The sequence below is a fragment of the Atta cephalotes genome (assembly GCF_000143395.1).
Source record: "Atta cephalotes unplaced genomic scaffold scaffold00076, whole genome shotgun sequence".
NCBI lineage: Eukaryota > Metazoa > Arthropoda > Insecta > Hymenoptera > Formicidae > Atta > Atta cephalotes.
Window position 1 is genome coordinate 97,449 of NW_012130140.1, and position 16,760 is coordinate 114,208.

At 32.6% G+C, this 16,760-nt stretch overlaps 3 protein-coding genes across 3 annotated transcripts in view; 1 reads left to right on the top strand and 2 right to left on the bottom strand.

Moving 5' to 3' along the window:
• LOC105624331 (SWI/SNF complex subunit SMARCC2) overlaps positions 1–3,634 on the top strand; it is a 4,848-nt gene extending 1,214 nt beyond the window's left edge. Inside the window, exons 4-10 of the mRNA XM_012205689.1 lie at positions 145–509; positions 701–925; positions 1,005–1,297; positions 1,444–1,753; positions 1,873–2,630; positions 2,744–3,054; positions 3,167–3,634. Of these exons, the coding sequence (XP_012061079.1) occupies positions 145–509; positions 701–925; positions 1,005–1,297; positions 1,444–1,753; positions 1,873–2,630; positions 2,744–3,054; positions 3,167–3,634 (2,730 nt within the window). The remainder of the gene's footprint in view (positions 1–144; positions 510–700; positions 926–1,004; positions 1,298–1,443; positions 1,754–1,872; positions 2,631–2,743; positions 3,055–3,166) is intronic.
• Positions 3,635–4,080: 446 nt separating this feature from the next.
• Positions 4,081–6,522, bottom strand: LOC105624333. The gene is made up of 4 exons (XM_012205690.1): positions 5,993–6,522; positions 5,451–5,781; positions 4,520–4,725; positions 4,081–4,312 (listed from the first exon to the last, which is right to left on the bottom strand). The coding sequence occupies exons 1-4, from the start codon at positions 6,520–6,522 to the stop codon at positions 4,081–4,083; spliced, it is 1,299 nt and encodes a 432-aa protein (XP_012061080.1).
• Positions 6,523–6,983: 461 nt separating this feature from the next.
• On the bottom strand, positions 6,984–11,038 carry LOC105624334 (protein PTCD3 homolog, mitochondrial). The gene is made up of 10 exons (XM_012205691.1): positions 11,010–11,038; positions 10,406–10,520; positions 10,118–10,315; positions 9,762–10,000; positions 9,554–9,662; positions 8,829–9,180; positions 8,551–8,756; positions 7,824–8,162; positions 7,255–7,479; positions 6,984–7,142 (listed from the first exon to the last, which is right to left on the bottom strand). The coding sequence occupies exons 1-10, from the start codon at positions 11,036–11,038 to the stop codon at positions 6,984–6,986; spliced, it is 1,971 nt and encodes a 656-aa protein (XP_012061081.1).
• Positions 11,039–16,760: the final 5,722 nt, after the last annotated feature.

The window sequence follows — 16,760 nt, forward strand, 5'->3', positions numbered from 1 at the left end:
TGTGTAGATATATATATTNTATATATATATATATATATATATATATATATATATATATCGCAGAGAAANATTTTTTTTTATATAATATTGATATTCTCTTGTCCATAAAGATTGCATAAAGTTTTTCATTGATTATTATTACAGTCAGGATCCCGTATGGATCGTACAGTGGACATGCTAATGGCGGCGGAACGTGCTTTAATACAGAATAGATGTATGACTGTACCAAGTATTTTCGTGAGACCAGATGTTGACAAAAATACTGCTGCAAAAGTAAAAGATGTAGTTAGAAAGCATCAGGGTACTATTGTGGAGAATGAGACAGATGCTACACACATTATCTATCCTCCAGTAGATCCAATGGAAGAAGAATACGCACGACCTTGTATGAGACGCGAACGATCGGTTCTAATTCATTGGTACTACTTTCCAGACAGCTATGATTCCTGGTCAACACTGGATCTTCCATGGGACTATCCTGAAGGAACTTATACAAACACAAATACAAGGTGCTTAGACATTAATAATCTTTTAATATAAATATTATAATTAGTGAAAATTAATAATTCAAATTAATTAATATTGTTTACCAGTATAATGTGTTGAAAGTGTTGGTTGCTGGCAAAATATTTCTATTTATGTATTTAATTCATATGTAAATGTTAAATTAATATATTAAATAAATGTAATCTTTTTCTAGATCAATGTATAAAGTATCAGCTACATGGGCGTTAGATTTGGATCAATATAATGAATGGATGAATGAAGAAGATTATGAGGTAGATGATAACGGTCAGAAGAGAGTACACAAATACAGGCTTTCGGTGGAAGATTTGATGGCACAACCATCTCATCCACCGCCTGCAAAGAAACCTAAGAGGAAACGATCGCCCAGCCCACCTCCAAAACTCGGCAAACGTAAGAGGTATGGACATCTCTGAAAGCAAATTCAAATTATACACAGAACTTTGCTTATCTTCGAATTTGTACGTTATCGTTTTTAGTAGCAGAGCACCGTCAGGTATTCAAAGTGCTTCCTCTGCGTCATCGGCAACGATTCCGAAGAAATCGCGCGGCGGTGAAGAAGAGGAAGATTTGACTCAGGGAATGGAGGATCCGCCCGCTGAACCCCGTATTGTCGAGGTGGTTGCTACGCCCACGAATCCACCAATCACAGGTCAGGGTAATGTAACAACGGGTAACTCCACGTTGGCATCTACCGGTAGTAAAAAGCAAGACAGCGAACTTCAACCTCTTAAATCTGGCAACTTGACCGACCTTGATGAACAAATGGAAGGTATACAAAGAAATCTAGATAATGAAACTTGGATCAATAATGTAATATAACGTGATAAACATTTTTAATCAGATCAATAATTTAAAAAATTTTCAAGTTAGATATTAACTTAATAAATTTTGAATTAAAAGCTGTTGATATCGCAGGAGACAAAGGAAGCTCTCAAGGTGGTCAAGATAGAGAAGAAAGAGACACTAGTAAAGAAAGAGGTGAAGGTGGCAAAGGTGATGAACCGGAAGATAATGTGACAGAACAAACGCATCATATCGTTGTTCCTAGTTACTCTGCCTGGTTTGATTATAATTCGATTCATACCATAGAGAAGCGGGCTCTATCAGAATTCTTCAACGGTAAAAATAAGTCCAAGACTCCAGAAATTTACCTTGCTTATCGGAATTTTATGATCGATACCTATCGATTAAATCCAACTGAATACATTACATCGACCGCGTGCAGGTAATACATGTAATATATTTAATTCAGATTTAATTAATATATGTAAAATTATGATTTTTATTGTTAAATATAAAAATAAAAAAGATGGTTTCTCTTTATGTATGAAAACATTTTTACAGGCGGAATTTAGCCGGAGATGTATGCGCGATTATGCGTGTCCACGCATTTTTAGAACAATGGGGACTCATTAACTATCAGGTAGACGCAGAGTCCAGACCGACACCAATGGGACCTCCACCAACATCACATTTCCACGTTCTGTCGGACACGCCATCCGGTTTGGCACCAGTCAATCCGAATCCGCCGAAAACACCACAACCATCCGCTGCAAAGATGTTGCTCGACTTGGAGAAAAAACCGAATATAACGGGTGCCCTGGGTACGGAAGAAAAGGCTTCGGCGGGTGCAATGGCAAACTTCGGTCTGAAAATCGACCAGTATTCGAGGAAACCGGCAGTATTGAAGAACAAGCAAGCGGCGGGTGCCACGCGTGATTGGACAGAACAGGAAACACTTCTACTATTGGAAGGATTAGAATTGCACAAGGATGACTGGAATAAAGTATGCGAACATGTAGGTTCGAGAACGCAAGACGAGTGTATCTTGCACTTCTTACGTTTACCTATAGAGGATCCATATCTGGAAGAAGGCGGGCCCGAAGGATTGGGTCCTTTGGCTTACCAACCCGTACCATTCTCGAAAGCTGGTAATCCTGTTATGAGTACAGTCGCCTTCCTTGCGTCAGTCGTGGATCCTAGAGTAGCCGCGAGCGCAGCAAAGGCAGCTATGGAAGAATTTGCCGCAATAAAAGATCAAGTACCAGCTGCCTTATTGGACCAGCATTTAAGAAACGTTCAAGCTAGTGCCAGTTCCGACGGTAATTCTTCTTACTACATTATAAATTAGAAATTTATAACTTAATTTTAAGATTTTAATGCACACAATAATTGTTAAGTAGATAATAAATATCAATTCTTCATTTTTATATAGGTAAATATGATCCATCAGCTGGTTTGGCACAATCGGGCATCGCTGGTACAGGACCACCTGAACCACCTGACGATACATCAGCTTCTACCGCGACCCCATCCGTACCGGCGGGTGCGGCTAGCTCTCCTCATTCCACAGCTCCTACTCCTGAAGCAAAGAAAGAAGATCAAGATAAATCTAAAGACGCTATGGATGTTGAATCATCTCAGATAGAAATCACCAAGAAAGAGGACGAAACAAAAGAGGGCGAAGAGGACACAAAATCCACTACTGATCTAGAAGCTGCTGAAGCAAAAGAAAAGAAGGATAAAGTAGAGATCACAGTGACATGAATTAATTTGCATGTTATAAAAAAAAATATCAAAATTTTTAAATAAGTGATAGAATACCATGGGTTTAAACTTAATTTTTTTGTTGTAACAGGTTGTAAGGGATGCTCAGCTTCAATCTGCAGCGGCGGCAGCACTAGCGGCTGCGGCTGTTAAAGCCAAACATTTAGCAGCTGTGGAGGAACGTAAAATCAAGTCATTGGTCGCATTACTAGTCGAGACGCAAATGAAAAAGCTAGAGATCAAGTTGCGTCACTTCGAAGAATTGGAAACTACGATGGAGCGTGAACGCGAAGGTCTTGAATATCAACGGCAGCAACTCATCACCGAGCGACAGCAATTCCATCTCGAGCAATTGAAGGCAGCCGAATTCAGGGCGCGACAGCAGGCCCATCAACGATTGGCTCAAGAACAACAGCAACAGCAGCAGCAACAGCAACAAAATCAACAACATCCACCATGGCAACCGCCCGGTGCGCAGCAGCAGCAGCAGCAACCGCCAAGTCCCCAGGCTCAACCGCAACAACAGCCGCCACCACACACGCCGCCGCAGCAGACATAACTCTTTCGTGAGTTTAAATCTTTAAATATGTAGTAGTTAAATAAATCAATCATATAAACTTTTACAAATTATGTAATACATTATTAATGTTGTTTCTTCAATCTTCCTCGTTTTTTCGTTTTTATTTGTTTTTTTATTATTCATTTCCAAATTTAATTTCCACGATTACATATACAAAATAATTTGTGCGCGATTTCGAAACATTTTCCTTTAGAAAGGAATAAATAGTTTGCGGAAGTTTCTTTATATATATTTTTGATTTCTATTACGTATTCAATCGTATATGAGAAGAAATTATCTTCACAACTGTGTAAAAAAAGGAAGATTTCTCGCGGAACGAAATCACTTTTTTTTTCAATGTGATACATTACGAGAGTTGTAAAAGACTTACACTTGATACATATTATACATATTATTACATACATCATTATCAATCAATGTGAAATCTACAAAGCTTCGTTATCTATCAAATCCAATACTAAATCAGTCATAAGTCGGGCACATTCTGCGCCTCCGGGTGGTGGTGTTCCTGCAGTATTATGTTTTTCCTCACTAGTTTCCGTGCTACTTGTTTCGTACAGATTTGGTGCTTCATCACTAGCACATGTACTAATCGGTAAAATGTCCAACGCTAATCCCAATCCGAAACGTCCACATCTCCTCATTTCTTCTTTTAATCTAGAATCGTTAAATAGACAACAATATTAAAAAGGTAGTCAAACCATCCTATATTTTTAAACTGTCCGTTTTACAAAAAAAAAAATTGAGATTAGATTTGCATATAAGTTTTTCGATGATAAATTACTTATAAAGTATAAGCAATGAATTTATTATAGTTATATATATTTTGTTATACACATGACTGAATCTCGGAGATTTACTTACAATTCCCACATGATAGATGGATCTTTTGGCGGCTGTTCTGGATTTAGGATGCGCAAAAAGGACATCAGATGAGAATGATAATGCTGGAGAAGCTGTGTCATGTAAGCCCGCCTAACAACACCACTCGTGCAGCAGTATAGCAAGTTCGCAAGATCAAGAGCGAGTGAACCGACCCGCGTCAGTTGAAAATCAACTAGATAAACGGCCTGCAGAAGCACAGTATTAAAAATCAAGTCTAGGAGGTTTCGCAGTGAGACGCATTTCACATTCGTGACAGCTAACATTGTCAATCTCGAATGTGATTTATAGATCGTAATGCGGGATATTCTTGCATCATATATTTATTTGTATGTTTTAAATGGTCGTCTGAATTTGTTTTGCCCAATGGATAAAAAGCTTAAATAGTTGAAAAAGAATTAAGTACGAATATGTCAATTGTTATATATTATACATATTTTTCGGATTTTTTTAACTTTCGGGCATTAATTTTGTTTTACAAATAAATAATTAAAGATAATTAAATATCGATTTTTTTTTAAAAAAAGTCGACGTTTGATTATCTTTAATTGTCTATTTATTTATCTTAATTAGATGTAATTATACATAATGCAAGAATCTTTATGACCGGCTACATGAGTCTAGGTGTGATCACTTTCGCTAAACCGGAATCTTTTTAATAAGATCGCAAATGGAAGAAACATTTAAATCATATAAGAATCTTATAAATTTATATAATAAAAATGTATGGAACAACAAAAGAGAGTGGTTTCTCGTTTCGTTATCTCGCGTAAATGATCTGAAAAAAAAAAAAGATGATTATCACCACATTTGACGGTAATCATCTTTGCGACCTTTTATTGTAGATATTATCAGACATGCAATGTGTATTGCGCTTTTCTAATTTACTTTTCTTACAAAATAAAATATTTACCTCTGTATCTGAGCTTGGTTCATCCTGAAAAAGGAAATTATTGGTCCAACAATCACCGTGACAAAATACGGAGAGAGGTCCTTGCGTGGAGACGAGTTCGCTCATAGTGCGAAAAAATACGTCTTCGTTTAGGAAAGCTTGCAACTTTGTCATTACTTCCTGTCTTCTGTAGTCCATGTGCGAAGGAAGTGCTTCAGACACCATCGTGATGGCGTTATTCACGGCGACGCGATAATACTGACGGTACCAATCTTCGTTATCTCGTCGAAATAATGTTTCTTTTATAGCTTGATCATGTTCCGAATTCGTTAAATTCGCGAATTCTTCCGGTCTTTAAAAAGTAACATTTTTTTACATTAAAATAAAAAAAAGAGGATACTGAAATAAAGTACATGTACAAAAAAGGAAATTTCTTTTTATCAAATTTTCAACAATTCTTAAATATTTTATATAAAAGTCTACTTCTAGAAAAACCTGATAAATTGTTTCGAATTATTCAGAACATTTATTATATCTATATTTAATTAACCGGACATATTTACCTGGATTCTTTTAATGTCAAGCTAAGCGCGTGAAAGCCTGCTAGAGCCTTCAACACGTGCTCTAGATTCTCCACTTTTAATCCTTTCCGTCTGTCTGCCATTTTAAAACCTCTCTGTCTCAAATCTTCCATGGCAATAAGATCGGCTCTAGCGGCGTATATCTTGGGTACTCCGCTAAATACTCTTCTACCGTTCGATTGCAGCCTATTCAGCGCGGGCCATACATGTTTATAAAACACGACTTCATTCCTGAACAATAACTCGCTTTTAAATGCCTCACGATGTTTCTTGGATTCCGGCAATATCTTATAAATGATAGCACATTCGTAATTAATGTATTCCTCATTTTTTAACAGTTTGCGCCCCTTTGCCCGAATCCGATACAACATCGAAGTATAGTTATCTCCTCGTCCCGATCCTGGTTCTTCTTCTAAACTATCAATCTCTATGTTAGGCTCATCTTCGGCAATTAATTCACGGATATCATCAAGCATAAGTCTATTGCTACTATCGCTACTGTTATCCATCATCCTTACGGATCTGGCCGATCTTTACGACAATGATTCCGATATCTTTTCGATTTTTTCGAATGGAATCGACTTTAACATCCTACTACTTCACGATAGACCAGAGTTGTGCCGACTGACTCAGGAAATGGGTATTTGAGCGCGACTGGAGCGGTTGGAGGGTTGCTGTCTCCCACCGTTACTGACTTAATTCATTAAGTGATTTACGCCCCCCAACTTTAAAAGACAAGGACATTGATACATGTCAATCATATGTCTCATCGTTTAAATTCCCCGCTTTGATTCTTCAAAACGTGGCACGAGTTCGTCGCGCGGTATATGGAATAATAATAATAGAAAGTTTTTCTTTCAAATTGATATTATAGTTTTATACAATAGAGGAGAATATATATAAATAATACAATAAATATATTCTCAAAAAGATTTCTATATTTTCTATATTTTATAATACTTTATTTCGAAGACTAATTCTCATCAGAGATCTGTAATTGGAGAACATCGTTACCTACTAAACTAGCCAATATATTTTTCTGATTGGAGGTAAGGGATACAGTTTTGTATAACTTTCCAGCCATTTCCCCGGCTCCTTCTAGACTATGGAAAGTGACATATTCCAGAAGTGTCTAGAAGCAATTTGCAAGGTTATGCATGTTATAATAAAACATTGATAAGAATAAGATAAAAAATAAAAGAAATAAAATAAAAAGAAAATAAAAAGAATGTATATATACTTACGAAAATTGCCGGCACATATGCTTGTGCTAAACACAGTTCGAATATTTCATTTATATGCTCTGTTGTAATGGTTTGACCATTCTTAATTAAGTGCGGTGAACGAACTAATAACGATATAATTTCTATCGTTTTGGTAAAATTATTTCCACGTAGCAACAATAGTATGATATTGCCCATTACTGTGTTAGATACCAAGAAGTGCTGCACTCTTTTAGAATTCTGAATCTGTGTTTTTAAAAAAGACAATCATATATATTATTTTAATATATTTGATTTGAATACATTTGATTTGATCATAAAAATAAGATAATAATTTGAAACTTGAATTTCGATAGGTCCCCGATTTAATTTGAAAAGGACTTGGTGTTTCTTCTTCTTTAATCACACATAATTCGGAAGATATTAATATATGGACAAATATATTAAATATTAATATATGGACAAATATATTAAATATTAATATATGGACAAATATATTAAATCTCAAAGACTTATTCCAAATTTGTCATAGAATCTATTATTAAATACAAATTATGAAATACTCTATAATTAAAAATGATTTTAATTACTTGTATATGATCCCAGATAGTCAGTGCCATCTCTGTGAATTGCGCATTCAATGGAGAATCAGACACGGGTTTACAATGTACGCTCATCAAGTGCAATATGTTCTCCAATAACTCTTCCCTGTTCAGATGATCGAACATGATCATGTGCGACCATAGTTTTGGTATATATTGCGTGGCAGTCTGCGCGGGATATAATTTAAGAGCTTCTAATATAGCACTCATCACGGCAGGTTCCGGTATAGTCACGTGCGGCACAAGTTTGCTGTAGAGCTTGAAGAATGTCTCAAATTCTTCCGTTGCCAAAATTAATTCCAAATACATTCGGTAATAGATATGTTCCTGAGAAAAGAATAAGAAGAGAAAAGAATAATAACATAATATAAATGCTTAATATAAATACATAATTATTGATCATTAGCATAATTTTAAGAATAGCTGCAGACTGCATAGTATAATGTAATGAAAAAATCCAGTTTATTTTAAAAATTATATTTTTACTTTAAATATTTTAACTCTCGATAAACATCATAAATCCTATCTAAATGATGCTATTAAAATATCCACTGAAATTAAGAGATTTTATATGTAAAAAGAATAATATTAATTTCATACTCTTCATATATAGTTTTTATATTTTATTATATATAAGAAAATAAGATTAAACGGCATGTTCACGGCATGTGTTTTCTAGATAGAATGCTATGTGTTGAGGATTTAAGAAACTTACTCTTATATTATTACTGATAAACATGTAATTTTCACCGGTAAGAAGAAGCTCATTCACCATTTCACCTGCTTGACGATCACAGAACTGCTGGGATGCCATTTTCATTGCGACAACGAAGAAATTTAAATCTTCCTTATTTTGAATAGTAATGGTTTCATTTTTCAAAGACGTCAAAATTTTTATAAAGCTGTTATATGATGCATCGCCTGTTTTAGCGAATAAACTCGTAAATATTCATGAATATAAAATCTTTGCAATGTAAGAGAATATGTAATTACCGAATCTACTTAAAATTTGCAGCAGATAATAATATGTAGTTAACGATGGCTTCAGTTTGAATTTTGTAATATCAGCGAGTATCTTGCGTGTAAAATCTAGAGCTACTTGATTGATTTTTAAAGCAGTTGCTACATTAAGGGCGGCATTAAAGGTATGTATGTTTGGAGTGATTCCGTTTATAATCATTGCTCTGTAAATATCGGTTACTAACGATTTTAATTTCGAATCCTCTTGCTTGTCTTGCCTTGGTATGAGCATTGGTACTATTGATATCATAGCATTGTATCCATCAATAGATAACGGTATACTTTTTTCTTGACTTTCAGCATAAAAATGCCAAGCCTTGTTCGGCTAAAAGATTATATCAAATTTTTGTTGAAATTTATAATAATAAAGCTCTAAGATATAAAAATAAAAAAAAGGCAAATTAGAACCAAAGTGTCGACAATAAATAGATTAAATTTAACTAATTTATTCATTGATTGGATGTAATTCTGATTTTGATCGTTCACATCTGCTGAAGAGAGTCCTAATTTTGGATCAAAACATACATTTATTATAAAGTTTATTCAATCATTATCAGATAGACTTTAATTTTCCTTTTTTCTTCTTTTTGTCGTAATGTGTTGTTATATTTCAGATATCTCTTTTAAGAAGTAGCGAGTTACTTTTTAAATTCTTTTTAATTAAGTTGCACTTATGAATGATTTAAGAGTTATCTTACACTGGAATGTTTAACCAAACCACATATCATCGCGGTGTACGCAGCAGCTGCTATTTTGGGTTCTTGTTCCTTCAGAAATTCGAATAGTACATCGATTTGTGAGTAATTTCTGTAAATCGCGATAAAATATAAAGTATTATTTTAAGAGTAAAGAAAATACATATTCATCGGCAAAAGAAAGAAAACGTATTTTAATTTTTATACTCACAGCCAAGTATTCTTTGTATGTTCGAATTTATACCAGCGAGTCTCCAGCCATTCGGTTTGTTCACTATTATTGTAACATAATAATTCCAAGAGTGCCTGTTTCGTTGGTATTGTCATCTCACCTTTTAATAAATCGTATATCGTGATACAGTTAGCAATATTACCGTTTGATATTTCATATAATAATGTTTCTTCTGTCACTTTACTTTCTTCGGTATAAATGGGGAGTGGTACAAATGCCTGCAAAACAAATAATATGATATGTTTAGCTGAATTTAAATATTAATAAAAAACATTATTGATATTATATGAACTGACAAACAAAAAGAAGGATTTAATTTATGCTTGATTGATGACCTTAATTTCAGGATCTGCTACTTTATGCTGAAATAAATCGCGGTGTTCTTCACGAACCCACATCGCGGTCTTCCTTCCAGACTCTTTTGCTAAAGCGTACATACGATTATGCAAGTTTGATTGAGGTATCAAGAAAGGATCATCATGAAACTTATAATGTGGCGCTGTATAATCTCTAGATATCGTACTTTCCAGAGCCTATAAAACAGATTGTATGACACATTTATAGAAGCATTATTCAAACAAATTTACTTCTACTTTCAGATGTAAAAGAATAATTTTATTTACCTTCAAGATATCTGTTGGACCTCGTTCTATTCTGTTTGGAATTTGAATGTCTGAGGATGAGGTTGATGTTATGGTTGTTGACTGCAATCGTACAATTAACTCCTGGTACAATTTCCTATAAATGTTCAAAATATGAATAAAATTATTAACTTACTATATTCATTCACCATCGATTCACATATAGCTCTTAGGGGACAGTCAAAATTTCAACAATTAAAGTCCTCCTCTATATAAAAAGTTCCTCTATATAAAAAGAAAACAATATAATATCTGAGTTCAAAAATATTTAGAAAGTAAAGATGTAAAACAATAAAAAAATGTTTCCGACTTTTCACAACAAATTTAGTAGAAAAAATTTAGTACTGATATGAAAGATCTACATATATATATATATATATGTGTATATATGGTGCAGATGATGTTAGCGAAAAACAATGATGCAAGACAGAGGATTAAGTATCCTTTTAAAACTGTTTTCAAAAACAAATGTATATTCTTAAATAAGTGTTTCTAGTACTCTCGTATAACAAAGGTTAGCAATTTCACTTAAAAAAGTAATTGATCTACGTACATGAACAAAGTTAAATTATAGATCATTACATACCCACGAACAATTCTTGATAATGAATTCATGATGTAAAGCCGAAGGAAATTAATCCTTTTTCTGTATCTTCTTACAATCTTTATAGTCACGAGTTTGAGGTTAGATCATTGGCGTAAGATTAGGTTAGGGTTAAATGTGACATGGTGATGTAACGATCAAATGAATATTTGATTGATTATCTTTCTGATAAATCAACAATGATCTAATTGTTTCTTTCCCCACATGTGTGAAACAAAAATTTTAATAATTTTATCCTGGTTAACAAAATAATACAAATTTGATCAATTGAATTCTGATTTCTAAATGATCAGATTTTGATTTAAATCATCCCAAAAGATCAACAAATGACATATAAAATATTTAGACGTTTATCTCAAAATTAATATTGAAATATTCGAAATTAATATCAATAAACAGCTTCTCAGTCAGTTGAGTCTGTCGAAAACAAATTTTGTCAAACACTGCTACAAATTTTTTCAACAAAAAGACATCAATATTTCATGCAAATTCTGTTATATATTTAGTTATATATCAACAAATTGATAGCAAATATACAACAAAATCTGCTGAGAACAAATTGTCGACAAAAAACATGCTTACTGACAACCTAACAGTAAATTAACAATCGACCTTTGCTTGGTTTCTGTCATGATGGAAGGGATTCTTACATCATATGTGGTTTTTCCTGATAATTTGCTCTCACTTAAGCTTTATCGGCAAACTGCGAGAAAATAGTTAATGAGCTATAATTTGCTGAAATTTTTGATCGAATTTTGCAATAATTTGTTAGTAATGTTCTCAAGAAAATTGTTAACATTTTACTTTCAAATAATATATATATATGCTTTGTCTGTGCTTTGTCTGCTGAATGCAGCCATTGTTGATACTTGTGGATTCATTTCAACCATTTTTTGCCGGAGCACATATTTTTATTCATTCATATATTTCTTAATTTTTAAGAATAAATCTTACTTCAGTTTTTATTCAAATTCAGTTTTTAATCAAATTAAATTTATTTTTATATTTAAACACATATAATTATGTAGGCATATGAATGCATATAAATGTAATATATTAGGTTGGCAAGAAAATAATTGCGTTTTTTTAAAAGGCATTTATCAGTAAAAACCGCAATTACTTTCTTATCAATCAACATAAATATATCTTGATAAAGTAAAGTTTCAGCTTTAAGAATCTCGTTTTTAAATTGCGATACGACAATTTTTAACGGAGTTATGAGCAATTAAAGTAAAAATGATCCTTTTATTTAATCCGTGATAACTCAGTAACCAAAAATCGTAGGAATATTTTTAAAAAACGATTTTGTAGGGAAAATATCAAGTTTTTATAGGTAGTCGAAAATTTTTTCAAATTTGTTTTGGACACATTACAAGCCCACAAAGTGAGAAGAAAATTTTCCGTCTTTTTCAACTCGTAGTTTTTGGTATGTAAAAATTACCAAACTCATATAAACTTAACAAATGTGGTAAGCTCTTAAAAGTGGAGATTTCAAGCTTTAAAATCCTTTTTTTAAATTTAAATTTCATATACAACTTTGAGCTAAAAAAACGCAATTATTTCCTTGCCAACCCAATACATTTTGTATGTATGTATACAAAACATTATCACAAAAACTAATTTTTACCATGCTCATAGCAATCACTCACAAATACAGTACAATTGTGGCGGCAGATTATGACTTGTAGAATATATTGTGAACGAGCCAAAAATGAATTTTTTTTTCGAACCTATTACAAACAAAAAAGGATTCCTTTAAATTAACTTGAATTTAACTCTGTAAGAAGTACTTTTACATCCTTTGTTAATTGTCGGAAAGAAGTTCTTTTTGAGTTCATTTCGAATAAATTACGCTAATTCATAAAGAAGTCAATAAAATGAATTTTTTTTTAGTTCAAATGAATTAATTGCTATCTGGACATGAGTCGCTGAAATGGGCCTATTATATCCAACTAGAACACAGAAATCATGAGGACATCATCATGATCTCATTCAAATATTCTTCATTATTTATAAATCAATTTTTAGATATCAAATGACGACATCATAATGTTCTGTGAATGATGTTCTGCGATATCATTTTAATTTAATTATGACTCCGTATTCTACTTGAGTAGTTATAAAATCGGATTATAGGGGATTGAAGGAGAATTCTTTTTTAAACACTAATAGGCCGATATATATATATATAATAATCGATTCTTGTGTTTAGTTTAATGTTAAGGCAGCATATATTTATACATACTTAAAACAGTAATTGTACCGAGAAAAAAATATAGTTAATTTTAATAAATATTTAGTTCAATACTGCCAACTAAACATTTACTTACAGTAAGTAAATATTATAAATTATAATATAAATTATAATAAATATTTGTTCAATAAAAAAATGATTGTTAAATCAAATTAACATTTCTTGTATCAAATAAATATATCTTTATATTTAATAAATATTTAGTTGATAGTATTCAACTAAACATTTATTAAAATTGACTGTATTTTTTTTCAGTAACGATTTCCGACGAAGCAGAACAACAAGTCATGATAACGAATCAAAATGATATTAAAATGAATAGGAAATGATGATTGAAAAATGATTTTTAATGATTCATGATCTAATGATTATTTTGAAGTCATTTTGACATCATTTTGATATCACAATGACTTATTATTTTGCTTGGATTACGCCGAATAGCTCGCTGCTCAGTGCGAGATTGACTCGCGATTTGTGGATCCCGCCATTCGGATTCGGCATTAAACTATAAGTTCCCTCGAGTGTTGACAAACTCTAAAGAGTAAGAATGCAACTACTCCCAGTAAGCAAGAAACATTTTGGAACATTTCAGCAACATTGTAGCAATGTTACAACATTTCTTGATTATTGGGTTATCAAATACAAAACATACTATCAAATAAAAAAATATTTACACCCCATGTGGACACTGCTTTCATGAAAATTATTTGTTACGGTCAAAAGATAAACATGATTTAAGTCAGCCATTGTAACAAACTTTTATGAAAGATTTAAATGTCCGCATGGGATGTGAAAATGTTTTTTTATTTGATAGTACTGTTTTTGGTAATATTTTGTATACATATATTTGCATGTACATAGTTTAATTTAATTTTATGCAAATAAAGACAAGTTTCAATATTCTTGTTGAAAATGTCAAGAAATAAACAGGACAGGCTGTATTTAATATACTTTCATTTGAAAAACAGTATTGATAAGATAATTATATTTTGTATTTTGTATTTCAAATATTAACATTGATAATCAACCTTATTATTTGAATTACAAGATACAAAAAGCTTTCAGTCTTTCGATTTTAAATACAAAATACGTAATATTTTTATGTGATCCGCTAAAATAAAAAATACAAAATACGCTTGTATTGCAAATAGCGTGTTTTAAATAAAAGTATTTCAAATATATGTCTAGCCTTGGAAATGAATTAATAAAAATATCAATGAAATTCTCTCCGTTAACGAATCTTCAATTTCTTTTAATTCTCAAAGAGAGGAAGCTTTCCAAGAAGAGAAATCTGAAAACAAATACAGATTCCAGTACATTTATCGCGTTGCTGCCTGCAACATAATGGAAAATGAGAATATAATCAATACGACTCTATAATGCACCAACTGCATGCACGCATTACGTGATGTTAATTCCACCTGGCTTGTAATGCATTTACAAGTATCGACGCGAATCAACCTCGGCTGGCTTACGTCAATCTCTCATAGTGTAATGAGACATCTGGTAGGTTGCCTATCCGCAGGCTTCGGCATCTTCGTAACGGAAATGTATAACACGTAATGTGCACAAGGTGTCCCTGCATTTTTTGCTATGTAATGATTTTAATTATAAGGACGATCAAACTCGGATCATCAATTGAATCGACGATTAATTTGTAAAGCAATTATTTATCTTACGTAATAATTTCATTAATTTGAATTAAATAAAGCTATTAAATTTTAAGCAAGTGTTTTAATTCATCGATTAATCAATCGCATTGCAAAAAAATGCAACTTTACTCTGTAAAAGCTTTTATTTGATTTTGGGAAGAAAAATTAGAAATGATAAATTATACGTATAGAAAATTAATTTGTTAGAAGCAATTGGTTGAATTTATCGCCGATCATCAGAGTTTGTGTTTTGCTGCTTTTTTTAATGCTTTTTTATTTTACAAAATTGTATACAAAATTGTAAATAAAATCTTATCTTATATATTTTATACATAATTAAATCACCCATGTGGTCTTAGTACATACAGAACTCGTATAATCATCTTTTTGATGTATTTGGACTAATATAAATATATAATATACAATATATGTATCGCAGAATCAAATGACGATTCTGGCAGTATATACTATATTATACATAGTAATATCCGCATAAAGTCCGCATCAAAACCGCGATACGATTTCATATATGTATTAACAAGGGATCGTCTCGATTTGTACAAGTTAATAAAAAGCCTCGATATCAGTAAAAGTTGACAGCATAAGATATAAATTAAAAAAAAAAGCAAAACCATATCCAAAAAATTTGATATTATAGTGCATGGTAAAAGTTCTCGAACGGTTATATATTATAATGTTTGAAACAAAAGTAATAAAGTTTTAAGATGATATTAATTTGAAATGATCTTGGAAAGTGCTTTTAAGATCAACACGAAAATTTTAAACGGAACTTTATTTTTCCCAGCATATTTTTATAGCTGACTTTGAGACGTTTCCAGAATATTGTTTACAAATCTTTTCTTCATAAGAACTTTCCCAGGTATGGCACTTGAAAGTTACAGTACTGCCGATATTAACATTAAATTTCTTGGAACCTATACGATCTTGCCTTTTTTCTTAATTAACATCTTATGCATTCAACTTTTATTGATATCAAGATTTTTCATTAACTTGTTATACAAACCGAAATTATCCTTATAAGATTCACATAGATGGTTTAATTATGTCAGAATATTTAAGATAAAATTTTATTTACAATTTTGTATATCGTGTAAAATACAAAAGCATTAAAAAAACAAAACACATACCTACATATGCATATTAAAAACAAAAATATATACCAGACAGTAATTAAAATGAAATGACAAACAAGAAGTCTAAAAACTGACGCGAATTTAAGATCTTCCGAAATAGGTCCAAGATGTTTTCAAGACGTTCGATGTACTTGCGAGAATTTAATACGCTACAATAACACGAAAATTAGTTCTGATATAAAAAAAATTAAATCCTGCTGCTAATAATATTAGAATGCCCGATGACCCACTTATAAACATGCTTGTTCGGAATAGTGCGTCATCAACAAACGCATTGTTCCTTCGTTTTAGCAACAGCTGGCCTCACCACCGTCACCACTACCATCACCATCACCACCACCGTCACCATCACTACCACCACCACCATCACCACCACCACCACCACCACCACCACCACCACCACCACCATCACCACCACCACCATCATCGCCATCATCATCGCCGTCAGGCAGAGGGTACATCTTGCACCCTTCTCCATTAAATAGCTCAAGGTATCATCCTCTCCTTGGTTTTTAACGAAAACGTACGTACAAGTCGCTCTCGGGCAGCTGCTCTCCTCTCTCGAGGAAAAGGACGTACGGACAGAGAGAGAGAGAGAGAGAGAGAGAGAGAGAGAGAGAGAGAGAGAGAGAGTAGTAGTAGTAGTAGTAGTTACGTTTAGTAGTTAACCGTA

Excerpts from the sequence above, each read along its gene's own strand:
- LOC105624333 (XM_012205690.1), bottom strand. The coding sequence starts at position 6,522 with ATGATGGATAACAGTAGCGATAGTAGCAATAGACTTATGCTTGATGAT. Across the intron at positions 5,782-5,992 it reads TTGACATTAAAAGAATCCAG|ACCGGAAGAATTCGCGAATT; the intron begins GTAAATATGTCC and ends TACTTTTTAAAG. Across the intron at positions 4,726-5,450 it reads AACCAAGCTCAGATACAGAG|GCCGTTTATCTAGTTGATTT; the intron begins GTAAATATTTTA and ends GTGCTTCTGCAG.
- LOC105624334 (XM_012205691.1), bottom strand. The coding sequence starts at position 11,038 with ATGAATTCATTATCAAGAATTGTTCGTGG. Across the intron at positions 8,163-8,550 it reads TTATCAGTAATAATATAAGA|GAACATATCTATTACCGAAT; the intron begins GTAAGTTTCTTA and ends TTCTTTTCTCAG. Across the intron at positions 7,480-7,823 it reads CTATCTGGGATCATATACAA|ATTCAGAATTCTAAAAGAGT; the intron begins GTAATTAAAATC and ends TTAAAAACACAG.